This window comes from Myotis yumanensis, unplaced genomic scaffold, assembly GCF_028538775.1.
Source record: "Myotis yumanensis isolate MYYU_CA2020_CCGP unplaced genomic scaffold, mMyoYum1.0.hap1 SCAF_12, whole genome shotgun sequence".
In the NCBI taxonomy this organism is placed as follows: domain Eukaryota; kingdom Metazoa; phylum Chordata; class Mammalia; order Chiroptera; family Vespertilionidae; genus Myotis; species Myotis yumanensis.
Genome location: NW_027223763.1, coordinates 38,604,537 through 38,632,189, shown reverse-complemented (window position 1 = coordinate 38,632,189; position 27,653 = coordinate 38,604,537). Strand labels below are relative to the sequence as shown.

The window sequence follows — 27,653 nt, the reverse complement described above, 5'->3', positions numbered from 1 at the left end:
TTACTGAACAAGGCATCCTGACACTAACGAACCGTAAATGTATTATTTAATCTAATTACTCTCTTGCAGAAATGTGTTTAAGAATGCATGAGCCTGCAGGTTAATGGCTAATTAATGACCATCTGTCTCCTTTCTCTCTCTCCTCTGTGGCCGTAGGATGCTCTGGCCAGTTGTGACGTGAATGGGAATGACTTGGACCCTATGCCTCGTTACGATGCAAGCAACGAGAACAAGTAAGGCCCGAGTGACGGCTGACTAGCGTGTGACTGGCAGGGAGCCTTGCTTTTTGCTTTTGCTGAGAGAAATACTTTACTTGGGACTCCTTGGTAACAGATGATCCCGAATGTGCCCCAGGATAAATAAGTGTCTTTCCACGGACGCTTCTGGGTAATAAAAGGGAGAGGTCCAGATAGTAAGAATCATTGCAGAGAGAAAGGGAGAGAACACTCTAGAATGATTCAATTTCCAGATTTTGAGAGGAGAGCTGGGGAATATTCATAATTATCTTTCAAGTGGTAATTGACCCTGTGACCTATTTGTTTAGGAATGGGGTGCTAAAGGGAGAGGCAGAGAAAGTATCTCCCAAAAGAGTTGCTTTACTCTGTTAAGTTCAACAAACTTGATTGAATTCTGTGCTTGAGGACTCTTTCCTGTCCTCTTGCTGTCGTGATGGTGTTTTCCACTAATAGACCTAAACACTTAGAAGGTTTGCCAGGTGTGGAGCACATTACATTTCTTATCTCCACAGTCAAGAGCTTTAGAAACCCATTTAACCACAGTTACACTTTCCAGTTAGCACAGTAGTTTTTATGAAAGCAAATGAAAATGCACATCTCTTTGATAAGGTAGAATATCTTAACATTCTTCAGAAAGTACATGGAAATGGTATTTGTTGCTTACGATGATATAGGCATTTTAAAGGCTGTAGTTATTTCTAATCTCGAGATCACATTAACTTTTTTCCTTTTACTGCAAAGCTCCTCCAGCATAATACTGTGATTCAGATACTATCATTGGAATTCTTATTTACATATTTTAGTTTGGGTTCTGCAGAAGTTTCAAAGAGAGGTGTTGTGCCCATTCATTATGTACTGTTTCCAGCCTGTGTTTTTCCTTAGGGAAAATTTTCTCAGCCAGGATTATTTGATTAAGTCAATAAGTTTAGATAAAACTATCTGACCTAGATAATTGTGACTGTACATGTGATTTTTTTCTTTTTCTCTCTCTCTTTACCATCTACCAAAAGAGTTACTTTGGAAAATATGCTGATTTTTAATATTAAAAACTGAGTCAATATTATAGATCACATTTAGTGGTGAAAGCATTAATATGCAAATTGATGTAGATAGAATTTTCTAGAACTTTCTAAAGAGAAAGGGAACTAAACTAAACTGGATAGTTTTCCTTTCAGACCTGATCATTGCTATCTAGATTACACTGTTTGAAGTTATGGTGAATTTCACACAAAGGATTATAATTTGAGATCCTGAGCTACTGTATTTAACCTAATGTGCAAGTTAGAAGGAAACACAAAAGAAAAACTTGAAGCTTCAATAAAGTCATCACTAATAAATATCAATCTATTCTGCTATAATGCAATGTACGCATTCCTAAAAATACTTGCACTCTGCAAGATCTAAAACCACAGAGTAATAAGCAAATGGAGTTGGACCTTAGCACTCAAAAACTTCATCAGTGACACACACAAAAATGACTCAAAACAATCCCAATTTTATCCATGTAAAGTGGTTAAGAAATATATAAAACTACAATCACTGTGACACTTTATCTGCATAAAGACCTGAAGTTTGTTGGTGGACGTGTGTGCCCATTAGATCGATTCTGACTCACGTGCCTGCCACTCTGTGTGCAAAAGTCAAAGAATAAGAGGAAAAAAGAAAGATGAACATTTCTACAAAGGACAGAGACTAGAGAGGACAATCATAACGTAGGCTTGTGGGAAAGGGGGACAGAAGCAGTGAGGTGCACCACCAGTACGGCCTTCGGGAGCCTGGCAGCTGCAAGTTATTGTGAAATGGAAGGAGGGTGATCGGAAATCATGGGAATTATCAGCACGCCTATGGACACGTGTGGACCACCGTGCTCCTGCGGGGTGTGGCTCTGTGTAGTGTACTCTGTGTTGTTCAGGGCTTAGTGCCACTGGGTGTGTTTTCTACGTCTCCCTAGAGTTTCTGGGGCAAAATTGTGTATCAACAAATGCAAATTTCACATATGTTTAAACGTTCTCTAACATATCAGTCATTGTTGATTGATTGCTTAGATATATCAATCAAAACATTTGTATTCTAAAAACAAAACAAGTAAACATTTGTGTTTTCAAGGCAAGCAGTATAGCAGAACTGACCATACTATATCCTTTAGCTAAATTTATCCCATCAACATTTTATATAGAGAAAACAGAAACAGGAAAGTCTAGATCATGTTAATACCCAAAGTGTCAAGGGACAAGAGGGTCTGTTGGTAGAAAATGAAAATGTATTGTGTCCTGTAGTCAGTTCTCTCTGAAACTACATGTGCTGAGTTTTGCATTGAAACTGTCTGTGGTGATAGTGCCTGTTCTTCAAGCGGGGGTGGGGGCAGTTGTGGTCCTGACCTGTGACTAACATCGCTGACCACAAAGTCTATATGTAAAGCTAATTCTTTCAGTATTGACTTTGATGTCTCTGTACAGTCTGCCTTTTAAAAACTGTATTCTTTGTGAGGATTCCTTTTCAACTTGGCCACTCCCCAAGACCTTTGTTAAGAAAAATGACAGCCATGCTGCTCACTCTAGGGTATTCTGGTGTGTCCTGTTTTGACCCATTCTAAGCACCGTCCATGGTCCATAGAATGTAGTGTGAATCTGATTATCAGGGGACATGGGAATTGGTCCAGATGTGTGCTTAGGTTTGTAGTCTCGAGAGAGAAATGTGGCATTTTCCATGGTGCAACACCAGCACTGCCTACCTCTATTTTATGAAAGTCAGCAGTCACCTGGGCTATCAGATGTCCCTTTATCTCCTCTCATAGTGCTGCCTGATTTTTATTTATTTTTTTGCCAACCGTAAGCATGTAGTCACACATTTAGGGTTACAATTAAAATATCTTCTCTGTTCATTACACTATAACTATAGATGTGATGGATCTGCCTGTAAGCATAGATTCATAGACAGATAATTCTGTTTGAATAGAGGTCACTTGGTCAGGAAATAAGAGTGGGTTTGTAGTCTAGAAGAGTTGACTTGCCTTGGTTCTCCTTGATTACATTTATAGTCTTTGGACCTAACTACTCTGAACTTTAGTATTTTTTTTTTTCAAATCTCTAAAATGGGCATAATACTTCCAAAGAGTAGCAGTGAAGTATGTAAAACACCAAGCATACTGCTGACTATATAACAGGTGCTAGATAATGATAGCTTTTATTATAATGATGTGTTTTATTCCTTTATTCAGTTCTTGGTAAATAATGGGTTACAATTATAATGATCTCAAAATAAATATGCATATGGGCATTTAAAATTTAAACTATGACTTGGAGGTCTTCATTTCCAAGGTTAGGGGTTTAGTTAGGTCTTTCTGGTCCTTTAGGGGCTGGGAGCTATAAATCATTCAGTCTGTAATAAGTCTGCTTTTCATCAATTCCATTTCCCCATCTCCCCCGGGGATCAGGAGTCCTTGAATTTGATGCAAGATAGTCAAGGGGCGGAATTTCTAATCATCAGAATGAGGATGTCGAGGGATTTGCTATGCAAGTGCCTCCTCATTGTATGGTCTGACCAGTAGGCTTCAGAGCATATTTGAAATTATTTCATATGTGGCAGCATTTGCTCATTCATTCAATAGGTGTGCATTGATGCCCCACTTTGTGAGTGATGATGCTATGCTAAATGCTGGGGGGATGCCGTGGTGAAATAATAGAGGTTACTTACTAATGGATTGAGTTGGGAGATGACTCAGTAAGAAGCTGTAATGCCTGAAGGCTTCTAGTACTAAGAGAAAATATACCCTCACAACTTTATGCAAATCATTGTTTCTTAGACTCACAGGATTACATTTCTAGTCCTAAAGCTTTAGGGTGAACGTAATCACTTCTGAAGTACAAAAGTTATAAAAATCCACTTCTTACTACTTTTTCAAGTCCCCCAAATGGTAGTGTGTCAGACCTAAATAACAGATACTCAAGAAATAGCATTATTAGGGGAGACCGTACAACTAGTCCTCCAATTCGGCTTTGCCTCCATTCTGAATAAAGCTGACTGCATTGTTCTAGGCTTTAAAATAGAAAATTCCTCCCTGTAAATGAAACTGCCTCCTGGCATTTCATACCACGACTCCTATTTCCGATAAATGAATTATTGATGTCTGAGCTAGATTGTCCCTTCCCTAGGTTGCTTCTTGTTAAATGTTCCCTCTGCTTAAAAGTCATAGCCACATATTTAGTGGGAGATGAGACCATGGTGTTATATTTTGAGTGTAACACATATGGGCCCAGAATCTAATTCCTTTTTAAAATAAACCAACCCACAGGTGAAAGACTCATTTTCCCAAGGGAATGGATTTTTCATTTTGTTGCTTATCTCTGTTTCTAGGAAGATTTAACCAGGGTGGATGGGAGCACATTTCTTCTGGTCCTTTAGTCTCCTTTCACACATCATTTCTGGTTTTAAGAATGTCACCATGTTACAGAAACCCAAGTGTGTGTGGCCTCTCATTCTTACAGATGGACTATTGTCAGGGGGTAGTGTCCCAAAGCCCGGCCAATGAATGTAGACAGTGTTTTCTGATTATACAGATATATTAATCCAACCTGAGAGAGAAAATAAAAGAAAGCACACTTTAGGTCTCTGATCAATAGCTGCGTGACCTTAATACTTCTTAATGTAGCAGCATTATTTCTTTACACACAGGATTTAGCCAAACATGTTAAGATGAAATTACCCTGTAGGTAAGTAGGTGAGAAAAAACCTGCCAAAGAAAAGCAAGGCCATTATCAGAGACTGATTTGTTTTCCAAATATTTTCAAAATTTTCCCTCTAATCCTTTTCAAAGTAACATCTCCAATATACTACATAGTAGTTGCCACATCAGTGATTGTCAAGTGAATTTATGCAACGTTGTCCCTACGAATGTACAGACTAGATGCTGAATATCCACAGAACAGACAGCTGTGAAAAAACATCTGACGCTTTTCATATTCAGCCATAGATTTTATGTCCATGAAAGAGCCTGCAGTGAATATTTTAGAAAACTCATTTCTATCATATGGCTTCTTGATGTAGTCAATACATTGGGATACGTTTTGATATCTTTTCGGTTCTGGGAAGGCTCTCTGGGTGCTGGAGCCTCACAAAAAGCTGTAGTACAATGAGAAAAGGCCTCTCAGACCACAGGCCAGCCATCCTCTCCTTTCCCCTCAACAGTCATCAGTCACTGAGTCCTGACAGTTCTCAGCATTGAAGTCCTGCTCTGTGATAGTTCCCCAGAGACACCCACCCCCCCATCCATCCCTCCACACTAGCCTTCCGTTAGTCTACCCTCTTCTCTCACCTGCTGCCTCATAAAATCTCCTACAAGGCTTCGCTGTCTCCAGTCTCACCCCATCCTGCTGAGGGGTCTTTCTAAACCAAAACAAGAGCGTTAACATCCTTTAATGTCTTGACATTTCGTTAAAAATGCAAGACCCTTCAGGACCCCGCTCCTCCCTCATTATTAAGTCTGCTCCGCTCCGTGTCCTCTCCTCCTCCCAGTTTATTTATTAGCCTGTCAGGACTTGGAATTCCCCAAATGTTCCGCCACTGTTCAACCTTCCACCAGCTGCACCTGCACATTCCCGCCTTCCCCCCGCCCCCCTCACATGTGGGTTCCCCTGTGGTGCCTGCGCTCGCCCTCCCTCCTCAATGCTGGCTGCCCTCCAGGGAGATTTCATGGCACCTGTGAACTTACTTTTTTATACAGTCTTTCCTGTTGTGGATGCAATCACACTTACCAAGGTGGCGAAGCAAGGGGCAAGACCAGACACTGAGAAGATGATTTCCAGTTTAGTTTGGGATATAAAATGTCTGGTTTTACTTATAATCATTATCAGAGTGTCTACTTTGATTGGCTCATCTAGATGAACTAGCAAAATGTATCCTAGTCGAAGTAGTAACCTATTAAATGGTGTCATAGTGTTATATATAGTTAGTTATATATGGAGTGTTATATATAGTTTAGTTATATTTATATAGTTGTAGTTAGTTATAGTTATATGTAGGTCCTTACCTTGTGCTGCATATCTTTTTTTTAACCCTTTACCTTTCTACAGAGAAGAAAGCTGATCTCTAGGGACTGCATTAATGGGCTCCCTTGCCTTCTGGGTTCCAGTTGGGTTTGGCCAATGGAAGGCTCAGGCAGGAGATAGTGGGATGCTCTAGAGCAGCGGTTCTCAACCTGTGGGTCGCGACCCCTTTGGCAGTCGAATGACCCTTTCACAGGGGTCGCCTAAGACCATCCTGCATATCAGATATTTACATTACGATTCATAACAGTAGCAAAATTACATTTATGAAGTAGCAATGAAAATAATTTTATGGTTGGGGGTCACAACATGAGGAACTGTTTTAAAGGGCCAGAAGGTTGAGAACCATTGCTCTAGAGTGAAAAGGGGTATTGATTCTCTGCCCCCTCCTTGCTGGGGCACTGGGGGTGAGCTGCATCGCGGAAGATGATAACTCTTGTCAGGTGGCCCTAGGGCTGACCTCCTAAGAGCGTTGTGGCTATCAATAACCACTTCCTTCCCAAGGCTCTTTAAAGCTAGGGGTTCCAGTGTCACTAGTCTGAAACACTGCCCAATCCCTCTTGGTGTCCCCAAACCTCTGCATCTTTATATGAGTCCCTTGAATAAATTTTTCTCGTGTCCATTATGAAGGAGCCCCATGTTTCCTGATTGGCCCTTGACTGACACAGATATGGTACTCCTTGAGCCTAGTGCCTTTAGGATGTTTAGACACCCCTAAGATAGAAAATAACTAGATATATAAATAGGGTTTGTCTAAGTGGCTCTTTATTCTGTAATGAGAGCGGAATAAATACAGAAAATGGTAATCTAACCTAGAATTCCATTCTTACACCTGTCACCTGATGTATAAATATTCATTTTTTTATGAAGCACTGCCTTCATTATTTTGGGGCTTATGATCAGGATAGTTCAGTCTTCAGACCCTTTTGTTCTTCCCTCTGTCAGTTCCAGTATGTTCTCCTCAAGGATTTGGGGACTTACTCTCATGGGGCTCTCCTAACAGTTTTGCTAAAGGGTGTGATTGATGCTCTAGGTTAAAGTGATATTTGGGTATAACTTATGCCTACCCAGCGCACTATTGACATGAATAATTGATAGTAGCTTCAGTTTAAATCTCTTATTTAAAAAACAAACTCACCAATTCCAGAGGCCTCTACAGCTGATGGAAATTGCAGTAAGGGAAAGAGAGAAGTATCCTTTCTAAATAATGGATTAAGTATTTGCGCAGGGTTTCCAGACAAGTGTATTTATTTATCTTTCTCTCTTAATCTTCTCCTCTAACCTCCACCGTGGACCTTTATATTTTTCTCTTGTTTCCTTACGCCCAGAAATATGTAAAATTTAGAGTAGGAAGACCTTGGGAAGTCATCGCTAGGCATACATAATGTGTGTTATTGCAGAGTATTGGAGAAGGCATCCAAGACTTTTCAAATGTGATGTTTGGACCTTCATGTTAGATGCTGAATAAGAAGGCAAACTGAAGGGGGAAAGAGCCCTTGTTTTGCATATCTCACCCTCCCGGTACAGATACCAGGAGAACGTGCTGACAATACAGTGAAACTGCACACTGGCTGATAGTTCACTTTATTATCGGGGTGCTAGTAACATATTGGTTGCCTCCTCTTCACACCAAATGCCTTTTATGTTAAGGAACTAACGTTAAAATTGTTATTATACGCTAATAGACATGTCAACATTTTTCTGTTTTAGCAATTCAGGTACAATAGAAGCCTGCTGTTCCCGTGTACCTAAGATAAGTGTGTGTTTCAGCTGCAATCCTTAATGAAGGTGGACAGGTGTCCTCTAGGTCAGAACATGTTTGGCTGGTTCTCTTGGAGGAGCTCAGCAAAGAAGGCAAAGCCACACAGGAAACGATGCTCTGCTTTCCGGCGAGACCAGGTGCCTGCCTTGTTCGCTCCATCATGGCCGTGGGGAAGCATTCTCCTCAGAGCCTTCCTTGCCACATCAGTATCTCAGCGTCCCTGTTTAACTTAAACAAACAACCAAACATCTGCAAATCTACTACCGGCTTGTTATTTGAATATATTCGAATGCAGTGTAAGCAACTGAGGATAAAATTAGCATATCTGCATGTTGTCTCATTACTGCTCACAGCAACCCACATTCAGAGATAATGCCTGGAGAGAGGGGAAGTAAAGTGCCTAATGTCACCACCGAGTGGCAGTCAGAATGTCAGCTCATTGTTCCCATGGCATCTATGTACCTGTAGAGCTAAATTAATCTGTGGCCAAGTAGATGAGAAATTAATTCCTGTGTGGAGCACATGCTTCAGTAAGTTTATTCCCATGGGAGAGCTGTAATACCAGATGGGTGCTCCACTGTGATCAGTGCACACTCAGTAGCTTGGCTCTACCACATGCTGGTACTCGGGGCCCTGGAGAGAGAGAGAGAGAAAGAGAAAGAGAGATGGTCCACAAAGCTTGCCAATACCTCAAGTCCATGTGACTTTGAACAAGTAACAAGGATAATTTGTTACAGAAAGTGATTGTACAGATCTGACTTCACCATGATATTGTTCTGTGGAAATAAATGAAGGCCACCCAAGTGAGACTTGAGGCTGTTGATCAGAACTTACTCAGCTTCCATCACTTGAAGGCAGACACAAGACTAGGAAAGCTGGAGAGAGAGAGAGAAGGAGAGCTTCAGGTATGGTCTGATTAGGGGTTATCATGGGAAAGCTGGAACTTGGGCATCTGTTTTCAAGCAATTCTCATATTTACTAACAGTGTTTTGTTTTGTTTTGTTTTAATTAAATTTGAATTAAACAAATTTGAACCAGTACCAGGTGGTCATAATGTTTTGGAAACTACATAAATGTGCCACAGGTATGGGTGTTATTAATATTATTATTAAGGATAATAATAAATAATAAGACTTAGTCTAAGTCTTAGAGGACAGGTAGCTTTCACACTTCCCTACACGGAGATACGGACTGTTTGAGGTTGGAATGATATGAACTAAGAGATGCTTTCCAATGTCTTTGCACTTAAATGACAGCCCTTGAGAGTGCTCTGCAAATGTAGGCTGTGAAAGATATTGTCTGTAGGAGGAAAAGACTGCAGCCCAGGAGAGCCTATGGGCATCAGACACCTCCCACCCTAAGAAGGGTTATAGCCTTGTGTCCTGCTTTGGGGAGGTATGTGCATCCTCTTGCCTGTAGAACACTGGAAATAGCTTCGAGGGTTTGAGGCCAGCAGGGGGCTACTTGTGATTTTCTCAGCATCTCCCGAATCCCTACTTCCTCCACCCGTGTCCTCATCTCAAGCTGCCATCTCATGAATTTTAGAAAAGACTGACCTTTGTTAGAAGAATTTACCTCTTTCTATTTTTAGATATCCCTACACCATCTGCATATAATGTATATAGGCTAGTAAATGCGCTTGAATTTGCATGAATTGCAGATATAATAACGTGCGGTGACATCCGGGGCTGAGACGAGCGGATTGCTAAAGTTTTTATATGACCTTTTTGCTTTGGGTTGGTTTTTCCTCGTCTTGAGGTTCATCCTCACAGGATCTCTGTTCCCCCTCCCACGCCTGTCCCAGTTACCAAATATAGACTCTCATTTTCTCCCCAACCCTCCAGCAGCCCCTGTATCAGGTTGTCACAGATCCCTTTCTTTTTCCACCATCCCCGATACCTTGATCTTCCCATAGGCTCTAGCGTAATGTCATCGTGCGGAGCAAGAAGCACGCATTTGTGTCTAGCAACTGATCACTCTGGGCACCAGTTTACATCATTTACACTAGGTCCGTGGTCGGCAAACTGCAGCTCGCGAGCCACATGCGGCTCTTCGGCCCCTTGAGTGTGGCTCTTCCTAAGTCTTAGGAATACCCTAATTAAGTTAATAACAATGTACCTACCTATATAGTTTAAGTTTAAAAAATTTGGCTCTCAAAAGAAATTTCAGTCGTTGTACTGTTGATATTTGGCTCTGTTGACTAATGAGTTTGCAGACCACTGCAGGTGATCTGACTAGAACTCGAGTTGTTCAGCAGTTTTAATTTTGACTTGTGTTGTTAATTGTATTGGATAGTCAAACTCTTTCATAAAAGTTGTTTATTTTCTTCCTCAAGGAATGACAAGTCCCTTTAATGCTTTTCAGAGACTGGGAAGTATTTGAAACTAAAACAGCTGATTGCTTTTTTCTATCTTTTAACCACCCATCAATCACATCACATGAGGAGTATTGGGGGAGGTTGAGTAATGGAGCATCTGAGAAGGAACTAGGATTTGATTGGAAAAAACTCAAAGAATTAGAGGACTTGACTTTGTTGAAATTTAACTCAAATGGAGGCAAAAGGGGTCCCGAAATGAAGGGCAATCTCAGAAACAGCTCCTTATCACCTCCAAGTTGAAGCATACCATTTGTGGGACAGTGGAGGCCCCTGTAACTGTAGTCTTTCCCAATATGGGGATGCCATAGCAACTGTACTTAATTCTTGTAGAGGTTGAATTTGTATCATATTGTTCAGTGGTATTATTTTGCTGGAGCCACGTTCCACAACGTGGATTTATGGAGACAAGACCCATTATTTATTTTCCACTGTTGTGTTTGTAGGAGTGTTCACTTGTATTGAAATCTGTGCAGCTCCAATGCATATATGAGAAGACATTCAGATACGGCACTGCAAATTATAAGAATATTCTTTCTTTTACATTTTATGATCACACATTGTTTTTATATCAGTTGATTCCATTCATCATTATCTGATTTCCCCATTGTGTTTCTATGAGCTTCTGCTAGAACCCCCCATTGTAAAACTCATTTCAATTATAAGGGAGAATAACTCATGTTTAATTCATCCTAGTTGAAACAGAATATTCATATCTTCATATCTCTTATGGTTTTAACTGGTCTTTGATTCGGGAGATATTGTTTCTTATGCTAAGAGAGTAAACATTTTAACTATGTTACTCTTATCTTAAATTCATGTTTTTCTGAGATTTGTAGGTTTCTGAAATCTTTATAAATATAACACATATAGATTTCCCACGTATATTTGGAGTGAAATGGGAAAATGTATGAGGGGGAGGAAGACCCAAAGTAACTGCTAGATAAGTTGTTAAATAAAATCAAATGATCCTTTTATACACTGAGAGAATGTTTTGAGCAATATCCTAAAAAAACATGCTTTATGTTGATACATAGACAACCACTACATGTTGCTCATACTTGAAAAGTTATTGCTAGGTTATTGTAATAATTTTTAAAACTTATTTGCCTTCCTCTGAACACTTCTATTGCTTTGAGAAGCTTGGCACATGATTTGGAGAGCAGAGTGTAGAACAACTTTGGTCCCTAAAGAAATCTTGGCTGTTTTTGCCTGGGGCTGTAAACTCAGCAAAGTCTAAATAGAGTTTAGCCAGGTCAGAATAGGTTTTCCATGAGAGAACAAGAAAAAAGAACAGGTTTTCTGGTTCCCTTGACTGGCGTTAGTCCTTCCATGTCATCTCAGACCTTACCTTCTCAAATACAGAGGAGCCATTGACTAAGAATAATAATTTCTCTAAAACTTTAGAATTCACGAAGCATTTTTGCATATAGTCTCACTTGACTTGTAAAAGTTCATGTTGGATAGGTAGTAGGTAATTCTCTTGGTCCCCAGATCTGAGTTCTTTTTTATGTGTAAGGAATGTCTATCTTCGGGGAGAGCCAAGACTACTCTCCAGTAGTGAAAGTGCCAGATACTAGTAACTTGCTCATTCTCCCTTGTTCTAATTCAGTGGTTCTCAACCTGTGGGTCCTGACCCCTTTGGGGGTTGAATGACCCTTTCACAGGGGTCGCCTAAGACCATCGGAAAACACATATATAATTACGTATTGTTTTTGTGATTAATCACTATGCTTTAATTATGTTCAATTTGTAACAATGAAAATACATCCTGCATATCAGATATTTACATTATGATTCATAACAGTAGCAAAATTACAGTTATGAAGTAGCAATGAAAATAATTTTATGGTTGGGGGTCACCACAACATGAGGAACTGTATTAAAGGGTTGCAGCATTAGAAAGGTTGAGAACCACTGCTAGTTGATGACATAGGCCTGGGATCTAGATTCTAACAACCAGTAGCAGCTCTCACTGCCTGTGTTCTTCTCCCTCTCCCTCTCAGTAGGTCTTTACTAGGTACTTTTCTTGATCCTTCAGTTCCACCTGGCATATTTTATGCTCCCACAATTCTGAGCTTCCCCCTAGCCTTTCAATAAACCACTTGTGTGCTTAACTCAGTTACAGGAAAGAACCTGAAATGAAAAGTTATGGGGCCCTCTCTTTCCAGAGGAAGAAGGCAGCATTCACGGCAGGTTCACAGAGCTCCAGACTCTGCTCTTTGTATCTTATAATACACTGTAATTTGGAACACGATGTTAAATGCTCTTCTTTTGAATGAGAACATTTTGGTCAATGACAGACCGTACATATGACAGTGGTCCCATAAGATTAAAATGGAGCTGAACAATTCCTACTACCTGGTCATGTTGTAGCGTTCATAACAAACGGCGTAGCACAAGGCAGGCCCACATGTTTGTGGTGATGCTGGTGTAAACAAACCTACTGCGCTGCAAGTCATATACAAATACAGCACATACAATCATTTCCAGTACCAGTACTTGGTATTGATGATAAAGACTGTAATAGTCATTTATGTATTTACAATACTATACTTCTGATCATTATTTTGCAGTGTACTCTTTTTACTTATGTGAAAAAGTTTACTGTACAGCAGTATGCTGTGCGATACCAGCAGCCACCTCATACATATTGTGTTCACCGTGTCTCTCCATTGCCTCGTTTTGTCTGGTGCTTGATTTAATCCTGTGCTGTTTTGTATGAGAACATGCTGGACGGGCTGGCAGTCCAGCAGCAGCAGGCTGTGCCATCGAGGCTGTGTGAGTGCACTCCGTATGGTTCCGTAATCCAAGGAATGGCCTAGAAATGCATTTCTCAGATTATACCCCCATCATTAAGCAGCACATGACTGTATAGACTGTATATTATTAATAAGCAATAAACACTTTTTGATCCATGGAAATCATTGTGGTTTGTGAGACTTTAGTGCTTATTTAATGGAATATAGTTTCATTCAGGAAAGACTTTTTGAATGCTGACTAGGAGAATAGCACTTAAAAAATGAATCTGATGATATACTTACAGCATGTAGAAAATGAACATTTAAAAAAGCTTTTAAATATATTTTTATTGATTTCAGAGAGGAAGGGAGAGGGAGAGAGAGAGAGAAACATCAACGATGAGAGAGAATCATCGATTGGCTGCCTCCTGCATGCTGCACCCTGGGGATCGAGCGCGCAACCTGGGCATGTGCCCTGACCAGGAGTTGAACCGTGACCTCCTGGTTCATAGGTCGACGCTCAACCACTGAGCCACGTTGGCTGGGCTAGAAAATGAGCATTTGATCCATCACTTAGCTAATTCAGTACAACAATTAAAGAAAACCTTTAGGCAGGTATGATTTGGAGACCATTGGCTTTTTATGGACATTACCTAATACTTGGTAATGATAATGACTGGAGAGCCTGCTAATGGATCTCACAGAGGGCCCAAGCGTCACTCACGAGGCTGTGCAGAATGGTTGTAGCTCCTTGTTCCACAGCTAAACCTCTTTTTAAGTTTTGTTTTAAAATTATTTTAGATAGTGGCATTTCTCCTTACATTAGATTTAAAGTAAAAAGTTCTGTTGATATAGAACAAAACAAACCATTATAAACCAGTGCTGCAGACAGTAGAAACAGGGCTCAGAGGTGGCACTGGAGCTAGGCGGAAATCCCAGGAAGGCTCCTGGAGGTGGTACGTTTGTCCTGGGTCTTGGAAAATGACTGATAAAAGGGAATAACCATTCCTGAGAGAACGTCTGTGATGGCGCAAGTGTCTTGGTCTCAGTGAGCTCCTTACACGCTCTGGAATAAAAGGCATCCTATTTAGTCATTTTGTTCTTTTCTTTTTTGCATGAAGAGAAGCCAGAATGTTCTTATTTTCCCCTAGATCTCTTCCTTTATCAAAAACCTCAAACCTAAACATATTTTCCTACCCTTTATGACCAAGTCCAAAAGCTTTATGTGTATGCAAAAATTCATAACTATGGCCACTACCTTTTAACCTCACCCTTTAATTCACACTGCATCACTCTAGCTTCAGGTTTACAGTTGTCTGAAAATAACATGCTTTGTTCATGCTGGAGACTGGTAAACAGTAGGCACTCAATAAGTGATTATATTATTATTCTGTCGTGCTACGAGATTGTTAAATGTAAGATGTGACCTCTATGTGCACTGTGATTACTACTACTTTGACCCAGCTGGGAGCTGAATATCACAGCCTCCCTGCTCTGTGGCAGGATCAGCCACCCCCTTTGCACTGGAGAAAACCAGGGAAGGATAAAAGGCCATGAAATGCAGAATATTCAAATTTTATGGATGACTTTAAAGCCAATCAGGAATAAAAGTTTTAAATGAATTTTAATTTGTTCCTATTCTAATATTCCAAATTGTTATGTAAAATCCCTCTGCTGTTTTTATCTTTGTTTTTATTCATCTCAAATGAATATAAATAACTAACAGTTTCAGTAAGAGGAAAAACACTTTCCTTTATACTGAATACTATTTGTGAGTATTTTCCATAGTTAAAATTAAGAAGCTTCCAATTAAACTCTGAGACACAGAGTATAATTTACAATGCAAGTTACATGGGGCTGTGTTCATTCTTAGCCATCAACTGATTCTCATTCTTAGCCATCAGAAAGGAAATTATAAATTAATTAACCTTTGATTTGGGGTGTTTTTTCCCCGTAGGTATTATGTGCTGGGCTTTCTTGAAATAAGAATGTAAGTCAAGTAGTGTATACCTTAAAAAATTGTTTTCACTAAGTAATTTGAGGCTAAAAAAGAGAAAATGGGCCATGCACATATAATTACTGGTTAGCAAAACTTCTGAGAAAATTCCTTGAGTGATTTGAAATGTAAAAATAATCCATCTTCCTCTCTTTCTGTCTCATACATATATACATACTTTTCTTTATTGTTGTATTCTGATTTATTAACTATAATGTTGATCTTAAAAACTGCAGGTCAAACCTCTTAAATATTTTGCATACGTAGGAAAGAAACAAATCAGAAATAATTGGAACAACTTCAGATTTAGAATTTAGCTGAGAAATTAGAAATAGCCCAATGAGTTGTGCATACTCAGGAAAAAGCAATGATTGAGGTCAGACATTTCTGCATGTATTTATCTTTTACTAATAAGAGGAGATTCAAGTTAATGAGAAGGGAAATAGACATGGAGATATTTTTGAATTGGGGTTACAAGCTAGAAATGGGGAAGTGTGTCTGAGCAGGATGGCTGTGAATGTGAAAGTCTGAGATGAGGCAATAAGCTAAATGATAACAGGAATAACTTGGGGTAAGTCGTTTTTTTTGCCACTGGGAGACTTCATTGTCTCCATTTTGCTGTGAGAGTGCAGAAATTGCATTCTGAATGTTCAGGATACCATAGGCTTTACTAGCCTGGGAAATAACTCAGGTATTAGAGCTAACTTAGAGATTTTGTCATCAGGAATGCCTAGTGACCGAGCTGCAATTGGAATGAATCATTGGCACTTTTCATCCTCTTATTTTTCTGTGGGAAATTATTTCAACCCAATTTATAACATTTATATGCTAAATGTGCAAACAGCGGAAGTAGCATCTGGATTCTTTCTGGCAAGGGAGGGGTTGGGCCTGAAATTTTCCTGGAGAGGTAAATGGATCTAAGAGCTGCAGAGGCCCTCTCCACTCTGTAACAATTGGTTATTTCAGTGGCCTTTTCAATGCCAGATTTTCATAGTAGAGTTTTAAAAAATGGGATACTCCTTGTCAGTCTTGTCAAGAAAATGACCGTAGTCCATCCAGTTTGTGGAAACCACGTCTTTCCTCATGTATCTGCTAAGAGAACATAGAGGAAGAGAGACATCATCATAAACGTTGAAAGGAGTTCTTAGGTTTACTTGATTACTCCAAGGTTTCCTTGACAGAAATCTCTTAAAAGCTCATTTAATTTTCACCATTTCCTATGTGATATATTTATTGGGTTTATACTACTGCGTTCTTTGCACCCAAAGCTCTTGCAGTAATTATTGCGATTAGGAAGAGCTGCAGCCATAAAGCAGCGGTGAGCTGCTATCCACACAGACATCTTTGTGTGTTCTTGAAATTACACTATGCTCTCCATCCTGATGCGGGAGAAAAGTTTTAAAACAGTGATTATTTCAACATTCTTGTTCAAAATTTGATCTACCTTATTTTCACCAGTTGGTGACTGGTTTCCATGGAAATGGAAATGGAATAAGCATTCCTCGTTTTAGATTTTCAGCTGCCCCATGCCAACTGAGAGCTGTAAATGCCATTTGGTTAACAGCAAGGATCCAGAATTCTTCCATTTTAAAGTGGCAGAGGGAGAGGAAAAGAAATGTTTGCCAAGTCATTTATTTCAGTTTTCTCCCTTTGCAAAGGACACAGTTTTATGATTATCTGAGCTATTGACTGATGGTTATCGGACACACACAACTTCCAACAGTGCCTTTTCCAAGTAATCGATTTAAATGTCTTTTTCCACCCTTCACGAAGTTTTTTTTTTTACCTCTTTATGATTTACTGGCCTGTGATTGACTTCCTGGTTGTCCACCTGCTGTCCCGGTGACGGGCACTGAACAGGAAAGTGGTCGAAATGTTGAAAGGAGACAATTACATGATCTCACTGATCTGCAACCTGAAGGGGGGAAAATGTTGATAAAGGGCATGGGGGAGGGGGTGTGAGTTGGGAAATTCTCACTGATGAGAGATTGTTAGTTGATTTTGCTATAAGGCTTTTCCATTTCTGAGATTATTGCCTATAACTATACACTTTCTGGAACTGTTCAATAGGAAAGATAATGGAAAAAAACTATAAGTGCTTTCACATACAATGTTTGAGTGTCAATATAGTTTTCTTTTGTCTTGTGCTTGGAGTCTGAAAAATTGAGTCAATCTGAATGCTAAAATAAAACTTTAATAGCTTTAAAACATAATGTGTTCTTTCATGTTTTAAGATGTTTAGATACTAGATCAAGAAGGAATGTGACCCCAGTTCTTCAATATCTATCACACAGTGTGTTTCTAGGAACACAATTCTCCTCTTGGGGTACAGAAAGTTTCTCTGTGTCCCAGTGCCTAACTCTAATACGGAAAACCAGACATAATTGCCTCCAGCCACGGGCTGCCCCTGGGTCTCTAAGTGTGTCTCATGGCTAGCCAAAGCAAGTCACGTGTCAACTAAGGAAATAAGATTCTTATCTTAGACGTAGGAAACTGATGAATACTGCAAGGGAGATCTTACTGATGCTGAGCATGTCATGGGAGGCCTGACATTTTCTATTATCACATTGTATTCATGGGAAAAGATCACTTGGAGGACTGTGGGTATAAACAGCTTATGCACTCTAGTAACTTGAGCAAAAAGTATTTTGAGTGTGGAAAGGGACTTGTGTGGAATATACACATGGAAGGTCAAGGTAGCAAGCCATTTGTGGACCTGCTGGTGATGCAGGCTCTGTAGCTGCTTCTGCTCTTTCAAGAGAGGGAAGCAAGTTCCTTATTCTCCTCGTTAGCCTGCAGCCTTCCTGGTTGGCGAAGCAGTGCAGGAGGGACTGGGGGGTATTGGTGGGCGAAAACATTAAAAAGGAATCCACTTAAATTGTGGCTAGTCTTGTAATGAACGATGCAAATGGTGTTTCATTTTAACAATAAAACTAAAATAATGAAAATACATGTAGTTTATTATCCAGCAGCACACGCAGCTATAGCCATTCTCACATCAAACAAAAATGAATCATGTTTAAAGTTGTAGTTTTTCTGTAATATTATGAAATTTGAATTTTAGTAGAGTCATAAATGGATTCAGTTTGTAAAAAAATCTCTATTGGTTTTTCCAAGGGCCATTTGGACTCATTTTATTGACAAATCATTCTCATTTAAAGCCACTGTCATGTTGCCAGTCTCGTTCCATTTTTACTAAATCTCACTCTTCGGGCTCCTCTTTCAACAACGGCTTTCAGGGTGATGGAAGCTATTCTCAAATATTCTTTTCATTGATTGTATAAAACCTTGTGTCTTTTGAAAGCTCATTAGGCAATTGACTTGCTTGAAATGCCTTGTATTGTTTGTTTGCATTTTATGTTTACACAGACATAAAGTTTTGGCCCTGAAAAGGACAGGGATGCTTGAGTTGGCAGTAGTTTCATTAGTGGTGAGGTTATTTGTTATCTTTCTTCCTTGCTCAGTTAGGAAACCTAGTAATTATGAGACCCTGTTAAAAAGTACCTGTGGCCCTGGCCAGTGTGGCTCAGTTGGTTGGAGCATCATCCCACACACCGAAAGGTTGTGGGTTCGATTTCCCGTCAGAGCACATACCTAGGTTGTGGGTTCGATGCCCAGTCGGGGTGCATACAGGAGGCAACTGATTGATGTTTCTCTCTCTCTCTCTCCCCCTTCCTCTCTCTCTAAAATCTATCTATATAAAAGCCTAAGTGACCATCACAACTGAACAGACGACCGAACAGGCAGCGTGGGGCGACCAGGCTGGCAGGGGGTTAGTGAGGGATGACCAAATGACTGAGCAGCAGGCTATGTGGGGCGACCAGGCTGGCGGGGGGGGGGCGGGGGGGCAGTTGGGGTCAACCAGGCCAGTGGCGGGGGCAGTGAGGGGTGATCAGGCCAGCAGGCAGAGGCAGTTAGGGGTGATCAGGCTGTCAGGGGATTCAGTTAGGGGCGATCAGGCAGGCAGGCAGGTGAGCGGTTAGGAGCTAGCGGTCCAGGATTGTGAGAAGGATGTCCAACTGCCAGTTTAGTCTCGATCCCTAAACTGGCAGTTGGACATCCCTGAGGGGTCCTGGATTGGAGAGGGTGCAGACTGGGCTGAGGGGACCCTCCCCCACCCCTCGTGCACGAATTTTGTGCACCCAGCCTCTAGTGAATAATAAGAGTACCTGTGAACAGTGATCCAAATAGCTTCACAAGTGCAACTTCTGAGAATTTCTCTCAGAAAAGGTTGCAAATCATCATTGCTTTGTTCTGGTCCTGCTAAGTGTGTGTGCCTGAGGTTGCATGTGTGGTCTTCCATAAATATATTTTGCATTTACTCTGTGGAAACGCTAGGAGCTGGCATCAGGTGATCTGGGTTCAATCAAGTTCTTTTGCAATAAACTGGCCGTATTAACCTTGGTGGTCACCTATAAGAATCTCTGTTTCCTTATGTATAAAATAGGGATAGCCGAAACCGGTTTGGCTCAGTGGATAGAGCGTCAGCCTGCGGACTGAAAGGTCCCGGGTTCGATTCCGGTCAAGGGCATGTACATTGGTTGCGGGCACATCCCCAGTAGGAGATGTGCAGGAGGCAGCTGGTCGATGTTTCTCTCTCATCGATGTTTCTAACTCTCTATCCCTCTCCCTTCCTCTCTGTAAAAAATCAATAAAATATATTTAAAAAAAAATAGGGATAAGAGTACATGTAGTACGCAAGATTATTGGAGAGATTAAATTAAACATGAGAACCTAGGCAAAACTTCCTGGCAAATATAAATCAGTGATCCTTACCACCTTCATTGATTTGATGTCTAAGCTGCAAATAGAATTAAGCATTCTTTCAAATGGAAATTGTTACGTGTTATTTTCGTAGAGTTGACTGCTTTACCTAAAACAGCATTCGGTATCGATATTAAATAATAGGAAGTGGGGGAAAAAATGTTGAGCATGTGTTTTTTGGTTCCCAAGAAGGCATAAGTGGCTCAGACTGTATTTACCCTTCATGCCTAGAAAGCACAGATTGGCAAACTACAGACCGTGGGTCAAATCTGCCCTTGACTCTCTAGCAAAGAATGACTTTTATATTTTCAAAGGGTTGGGGGAGGGGGGGTGGAATATGTGAAAGAGACTCTGTGTGGCTCTGTAAAACCTAAAATATTTACTATTTAGCCCATTACAGAAAATGTTTGCCACCCCCTTCTCATAAACTTATGCAAATAATATCATAATAAACACCCATTTCATGTGATTTCTAAATGAAATATGATGTACATCCTAAAATGCTGAATTGATAGTTAGGGATTATGATAAATTACATGTTTTGGAGGGAGGCATTCCTTAATTGTGGCTTTCATACTTCCCTAATGTTGAGACCCTTCCAGTGAGTGAGGAAAGGGCCCTGGTGAACTCTGCAAGGAGGATGGGGAACAGCTGTCAGTAAACAGAAGGGCTAGCAGTTGCTTGGTGTAGCTAAGCTGAAATGATGACAGCTTAGTAGCTATAAGTGTTGGAGCTACTTACCTTTACTTTAGGACCCCTTTCTCAGAGTGCCTGGGGACCCTGGACCCAAGTGCCACCCAACTTCTCAGACCCCAGAGTGTATTGCAGAAGGGACACCAGGGGAGCCCTTAAGACCTATTGTTGTGACCACCATTTACCTGTAGTTTAGATGAATAGGATTATGTAATAGTCACCGATTTTAGGTCCTTACCCTCTGCAAAGTAAGACTCAAGCCTTTAGAAGTGTTTTGTCCATTTGCTGATGATCTAGAAGTAGTTTCAAACCAAGTGAATGAAGCCAGACATTTAAAATATCACCTTTCTTCATCAGTCATTAATAGATTTTTTAAAAATAACATGTATTTTTAGCCTATTTTACAATATATGGGCATTGACTGGTATCTTTACCTAAATATTTTCACAAAGCAAATGGAAGCGTAACCATTAAATAGATTACTACTAAATGAACGTGGACTCCTGGATTATTGCCTGTTATTCAGGATTTTCAGGCCAGTAGAGTTAATTGAAACTACTCCATGATATCATATTTAGTTTTCTTTCTGTGGAATCCATAGTAATACATTCCTCAGCATGTGGTAGATATTTAATAAATATTTACTGAATGAATGATTCAAAAAGTTAACTAACTATGGGCCAGGACATGGAACTAGGTCATTATAATAATATTCATAAAAGGGAGCTTACATATACAAGAATACGGGTAAAGTTGAAATATTGTCTGTGTAGAGTACATTCTAGCATCCTGGTCTCTTGTTTTTGCTACCTTTGAATTATTTATATCAGGTAGTTTTCAATATAAACTTGGAGAAGAGAAATATGTATAGAAAGAAGTAGACCACAAAAAATCTAAATTATAATTTGATACAGGTCATTATTTCTTTAATTATCTTTATAGATATTTTTTTCAGTCTCAGCATATGCACTGAGTACATACTTCATATTTTATGCTTTAGTGAGTTCTAATTATGAAATTTTGTTTTAATTATGATGATGTGAAATTACAGGAAAATCAGTTCAGGTGTGAGGAAGAGTACGTTCTTTAGATTGCATACCAAGCAATTTTGCAAACACCAACCTGAAGCCAGAATTCTTAGAGCAGAAATTCCTGTAACACTTTGTCTATAAACCTTGATTAGCATGTACCTGAACACTTGGTAATTATTTGCATAAACGTGAGGACACCCCTCTCAGTGGTCTTAGGTTCAATCGGTAAGTCAAACTCATAGAACTCATTCGGCCACAAGTGTAATTAGAAGGTAGAAAAACAATGTACTAGCGGGAAAACATCAGCTGTATTTCTTCAGCAAGAGTGCTCACCAGTCCCCAGGCTATCTTCTGCTTTTCCCCTGTCCCACCACCACCACAAGTGACACGTCAGTTGTGCAAGAGTGAGCTACATGGTGGGTGTGAGAGTCATTTTGCCTTAGAAGCCCCATACTTTAGGAACAATATTTCTTGCCATAGCTGTTGAATATAGCTTCCAGGGCCGTACAAGGAAGGGCATACTCAACTTCCAGGGTCTACCCCCAGAATCTCAAAGCATAGACTTCTTAGACCAGATATTTATGGTCCTGGCTACAGACCTCTCAGTTCATGCCAACACACCAACCAGGGTTCATTTTTACCACTATAAACGTTGCTTGGTAGCTGACATCTATCTTTATCAGCTATCAAGGGGAACAGAGCTAGAAAGTTAAGCCAAAGTAATTCTTCCACAGATAAGAAAAAAGGTTTTCCTAATCCTTTACTCAGAATCTTTTCCACCAGGATTGGAAGCACCACAGACTTGGATTTTTCGACTTTGTATGTCCCTTGCTTAGAAGATCCTATGACATAGGATGTGAAATTGTGGACTTGAGAAAGGAAAACGGGGGGGGGGGGGGGGGGGGGGGAGGGGAGGGATGAGGAAGCACTAATATTGTTAACTAAAATATTTCTTGGGAGGTGTTTTGATAATTTCTAGAAAATATTAGCATTTCTGACAGTTCATTGCTTACTTAAAAAGTGTTAGACTTCTGTTTTCTGGAACTGTAGGTAGCACTTGTCCCAGTAAAGCAGACATTTGTTTAGGTGAGAAGATGGGCATTGTGTTGTACCTTCCAATCCCAGAGGCGACTTGGATTTTCCAGATCCACGTTTGTAAACCTGCCTCCCAGATCACTAAGTACACACCTAAAATGAATCAGCAGGAATAGCTCATTTCTGTCTGTGCACAGTCAAGGGTTAAGGGAGACAATTTCTCAGTCTTCTATTTGTGGTGGAAAATGAGACCAGGCCATTTCCAAAGCCCCAATTGCATGGGGTAAAAACTAGCAGATCTAAGTTCCAAAGACTAAACAGAGCCCTCTGATGGAGGTTAGGGAGCTTGAAAAGCAAGGTTGTGGGCTCTTAATCGATCCCATGGAGTGGGGAAGAATAGCATCATGGAATCACTAGGGGATGTAGACTATTTGGGGCAATCTGAATTCATAGAAACAAGATCAAGTAACACATGGAAAACTAATCATTAAAGGCAAAAAAGGTGAGCCAAAAGCATGAGAAGGTAACTCTACAGTATTAACCAGGGAACCAAGAAAAGGGGTCTTGTTCTATCACCATAACTGGTATATATCATCAGCAAGGATCTCAAATACACTACTTATTCTTTTCTTTAGACATGGAATACATAGTTAACAATGAATTCAGTTAACAATAAATTAGCTATTTTTTCTAGGCTGGGGTGGATAAAAGGAAGAGAAAAAAAAGCTGTCAAAGGTCTAAGCTGGGGAGGATAAGAAAGAGGGAAAATGGAAGAGGCAAGACAAGACCTTTAAAGCATGATATTGATCATTAGCATTTTATATATTTTACTATCAATTGTGTTCTGAGTGAAATATCTTTCTTGAATTGCAGCCACTATTACAAATAACTATAAATTATTCAGACTTACATAATTTTTTAAAACTTGAAAAAATTGAAAACTCACAGAAAGTTTCAAAAATAGTAGAGGTCCCCCATACCCTTCATCTAGATTCCCCCAATGCTAACAATTTATGAAATTATAGGGAAATATCGAAACCAGGAAATTGGCATTAATACACTCTACAAACCTTACTAAGATTTCACCAGTTTTTTAAAAAATATGTTTTATTTTATACAGAGAGGAAGGGAGAGGGATAGAGAGTTAGAAACATTGATGAGAGAGAAACATTGATCAGCTGCCTCCTGCACACTCCCTACTGGGTATGTGCCCACAACCAAGGTACATGCCCCTGACTGGAATTGAACCTGGGACCCTTGAGTCCGCAGACCAACGCTTTATCCACTGAGCCAAACCAGTTAGGGCAAGATTTCATCAGTTTTTACTTGCACTTATGTATGTGTGTATATGTATGTCAGACTAACAATACTTTTAACCCCCCAAAATAAATATGCTTCTGCTTTTTAAAATACTAATCATTCACTTACGATACAACTGATGTTAATTCTCAGTAGTGATCAATTGCTAGTCAATATTATAAAACTAGAGGCCCGGTGCACAAAAATTTGTGCACTCAGGGGGAGGGGGGCCCCTCAGCCTGGCCTGTGCCCTCTCGCAGTCTGGGACCCCTCAGGGGATGACCACCTGCTCCCCAGGGGATTGGGCCTAAGATGGCAATCAGACATCCCTCTGGCAGCCTGGCAGCCCTCAGGGGATATCCACTTGCCAGCGGGAAGCAGGCCTAAGCTGCAGTCGGACATCCTTAGCGCTGCTGAGGAGGCAGGAGAAGCTCCCACCACCACCGCTGTACTGGCAGCCATCAGCCTGGCTTGTGGCTGAGCGGAGCTCCTCCCATGTGAGAGCTCCTGCATTGAGCGTCTGCCCCCTGGTGGTCAGTGTGTGTCATAGTGACCAGTCATTCCCAGTCGTTCTGCTGTTAGGGTCAGTTTGCATATTACCCTTTTACTATATAGGATAGAGGCCTGGTGCACGGGTGGGGGCTGGCTGGTTTGCCCTGAAGGTTGTCCCGGATCAGGGAGGGGGTCCCACTTGGGTGCCTGGCCAGCCTGGATGAGGGGATGATGGCTGTTTGCAGCTGGTCACACCCCCTTCAGGGTGGGGGTCCCCACTGGGGTGCCTGGCCAGTCTGGGTGAGGGGCTGAGGGCCGTTTTCAGGCTGGCGGGCGACTGAAGCTCCCAACCTCTCCTTTTTTTCTTTTTAATTCTGGGATTTATTTACCTTCTATGGCTGTCACTGGAGCTGAGAGCCGGCTTTAGCTCTGAGGCTCGGCTCCAGCTCTCAGACCTCGGCTGCTGAAAGCAGGTATCTGGGTTTGTTTTGCTTCTATAATTGAAACACTGTTGCAACTCCAGCTCTGAGGCCCGGCTGGCTGAAAGCAGGTTTCTGGGGTTTGTTTAGCTTCTATAATTGCAACATTGTTTCTTAGAGTGCAGCTCAGAGGCTGGCAGTGGCAGGCGGGGAACCTTGGCTTCCTCCATCACTGGAGCAAGCAAGCCTCCTGTTCACTTCAGCTGCTTGGCTGCCGGCCACCATCTTGTTGGCAGTTAATTTGCATATCGCCCTGATTAGCCAATGGGAAGCGTGTCGGAGGTACAGTTAATTACCATGTTTGTTTATTATTAGATAGGATATATTTTTTTCTAGTCTCCAACATAATCTGTTAGACTTTGGAGCAGTTGAGAAATGCTAACTTTATTAATTTTTTTAGCTATTGTATATCTATTCCTAAAGGCCAAAAAAAGGATTCATAGTGTCTAGCCAAATATAGATACTGTAATAGCTTAAAGTTTATACTAAAGATTCTTTAAATATCAGGTTATCAAATGATCTCTGAATATAATCTGATATCATTTTATCCCTCTATTTGTTGTTGCCATAGTCAGTTCAGGATGCTGTAACAGAAAACCATAAGCTGAGTAGCTTAAACAACAAACATTTATTTTATTTTTTAAAATATATTTTCATTGATTTCAGAGTGGAAGGAAGAGGGAGAGAGAGATAGAAACAGACGCTCAAGTGCAATGAGAGAGAATCATTGACTGGCTGCCTCCTGCATACCCACTGCTAGGGATTGAGCCCACAACCCAGGTATATGCCCTTAACTGGAATTGAACTTGGGACCCTTCAGTCCACAGGCTGACGCTCTATCCACTGAGCCAAACCGGCAAGGGCAACAAACATTTATTGTTCACAGTTCAGGAGGCTGGGAAGTCTTAAGTTTGAGGTCCTGGCAGATTTGGTTTTGGTAAGGACTCTCCTCCTGGCATGTAGATAACCTCCTTCTTCCTTCATCCTCTCATGGCAGAGAGAAAGGAAGTACGTTCTCCCAGGTGTCTTCTTGGAAGGGCATGATTTTATCATGAGGACTCCCCCCTCATGACCCAAGGCTCCACCTCTAAATATCACCACATTGGGGGTTAGGGCTTCAACATAAGTTAGGGGGTACCACCAACGTTCAGCCACAGCAGTTATTTTCAGTGAGTCTTCCTGAATTTCTTCCTAGTATAATAAAACATTTTTTAATATTATTAAAGCCTCCAGGACCTTGTATAATTGCAGTCACTTCAGTAGCTATTATCTTAATTGTCTCACAAAAGCTAATCACCAAAAAATGGATTGTGTCATTTCGTTTTTGCATTTAAAATTTTTTTAATTTACCTTTGTATTTTTTTTCTTAATATGTTTTTTGAGCTTTGGTAAGCTTCTCACTAAAGACAAGGTGAAAATCCATTTTCACCTATTTTTCAATTCTTTATTTTTAAGTTTTCATTTTTAAGATTCCCAGCATTTCCTCCTTCTAGCTCAAGTTGAATAATTTATCATGGAGATTCTATAAAACATACTGTCAAATACCCTGCATTAATAGTTATGAAGGAATAAAGTAGCCTCTACCTCACTAAGTAAGGAGGGTAGCAGGCAAAGAAATCATGAAACCTTAGCAATCATTCAAAGACTTACCAGTATGCGTCCTTGTGAGTCTTGCTGGAAGTGAAAAGCACTCTAGAAGGACCCAGGAGACCCAGAGGGAGCCTGTGCCCTGCCACGTTTTAAGCCCTCCAATCACCAATTGACTGTTCTCATTTGTAAAATAAGAGAAATAATACCTGTTTCCCTTACTTCTTGGGGTTGAAGTGTGAATCATATGAGGGTAAAATACTTTGAGAATTGGAGCGTGTGATATAAACATGAAGTGGTAATATTATCAGGAATAACATGAGTAGTCAGAAATATCAGTTGTAGGCGATATATTGGAAAGCACATCATTATTTCTTACTTTCCTCTCCCTTTCTGATGGGGCTTTTGAGGTGGACTTACATGGAAGATTTTCACTGAGATTGAAACAAAATCAAAATATGCCAGAGAACAGGCACAGGGGATGTCAAAAGGGAATGGATAGAAACAGTGAGGGGTAGATGAGATCTATGAACAGCTACAGATGTTTGTTCCAGGAAAGAAATGAAATAGAAAGCCATCTTTCTCCAAGTTGCCATTGCTGGGTTCCATACAAGTGCAATTTTGACTTTCAAGCAATGAAGTGATTACTCTAAGGGTGGCCTCCTGCATGTATCCTGATATCTCAGATTCATTGCTGAGCTTATTAGCATCTTATCTTCGGGTCTGTGGTAGAGCTCAAGGAAGTTAACATTGCCATTCCCCTAACTCGTGTGGAAGAAAAAGGGACCCAAATAGTGAGACTGGAGGACCGGAAGAAAGTAAAGAAAGGTGTGAAGACAGTATTTTACCACCTGGCAAGATAGAATAGCCCCTATGAATTTATATTCTATACTCCAGCTACATATCATAGAAATGGGTTAACAGGCACTCTCTGATTTCCCACCTTTTCAATTAGCCAAGGTAAACTTCTTGAGACCTTTAATTACAATGATACATTGTTAAGCATAAGTAATGAAGCAGATCAGAAAACTTTCTTTTTCCCAGTAAGAAAAGCAGTAGGACAAAGACTGAAATGATTTTTACATCGAAATGATCTTTAAGGGACAAATTGATTTATTCAAGA

General features: G+C 40.4%; 1 protein-coding gene across 5 annotated transcripts in view; it reads left to right on the top strand.

Moving 5' to 3' along the window:
* Positions 1-27,653, top strand: part of PCSK5 (proprotein convertase subtilisin/kexin type 5) — a 413,582-nt gene that overhangs the window by 118,353 nt on the left and 267,576 nt on the right. For all 5 annotated transcript variants that reach the window (XM_070431475.1, XM_070431474.1, XM_070431476.1 and 2 more), the window contains exon 5: positions 157-233. In XM_070431475.1, coding sequence (XP_070287576.1) covers positions 157-233 — 77 coding nt within the window. The remainder of the gene's footprint in view (positions 1-156; positions 234-27,653) is intronic.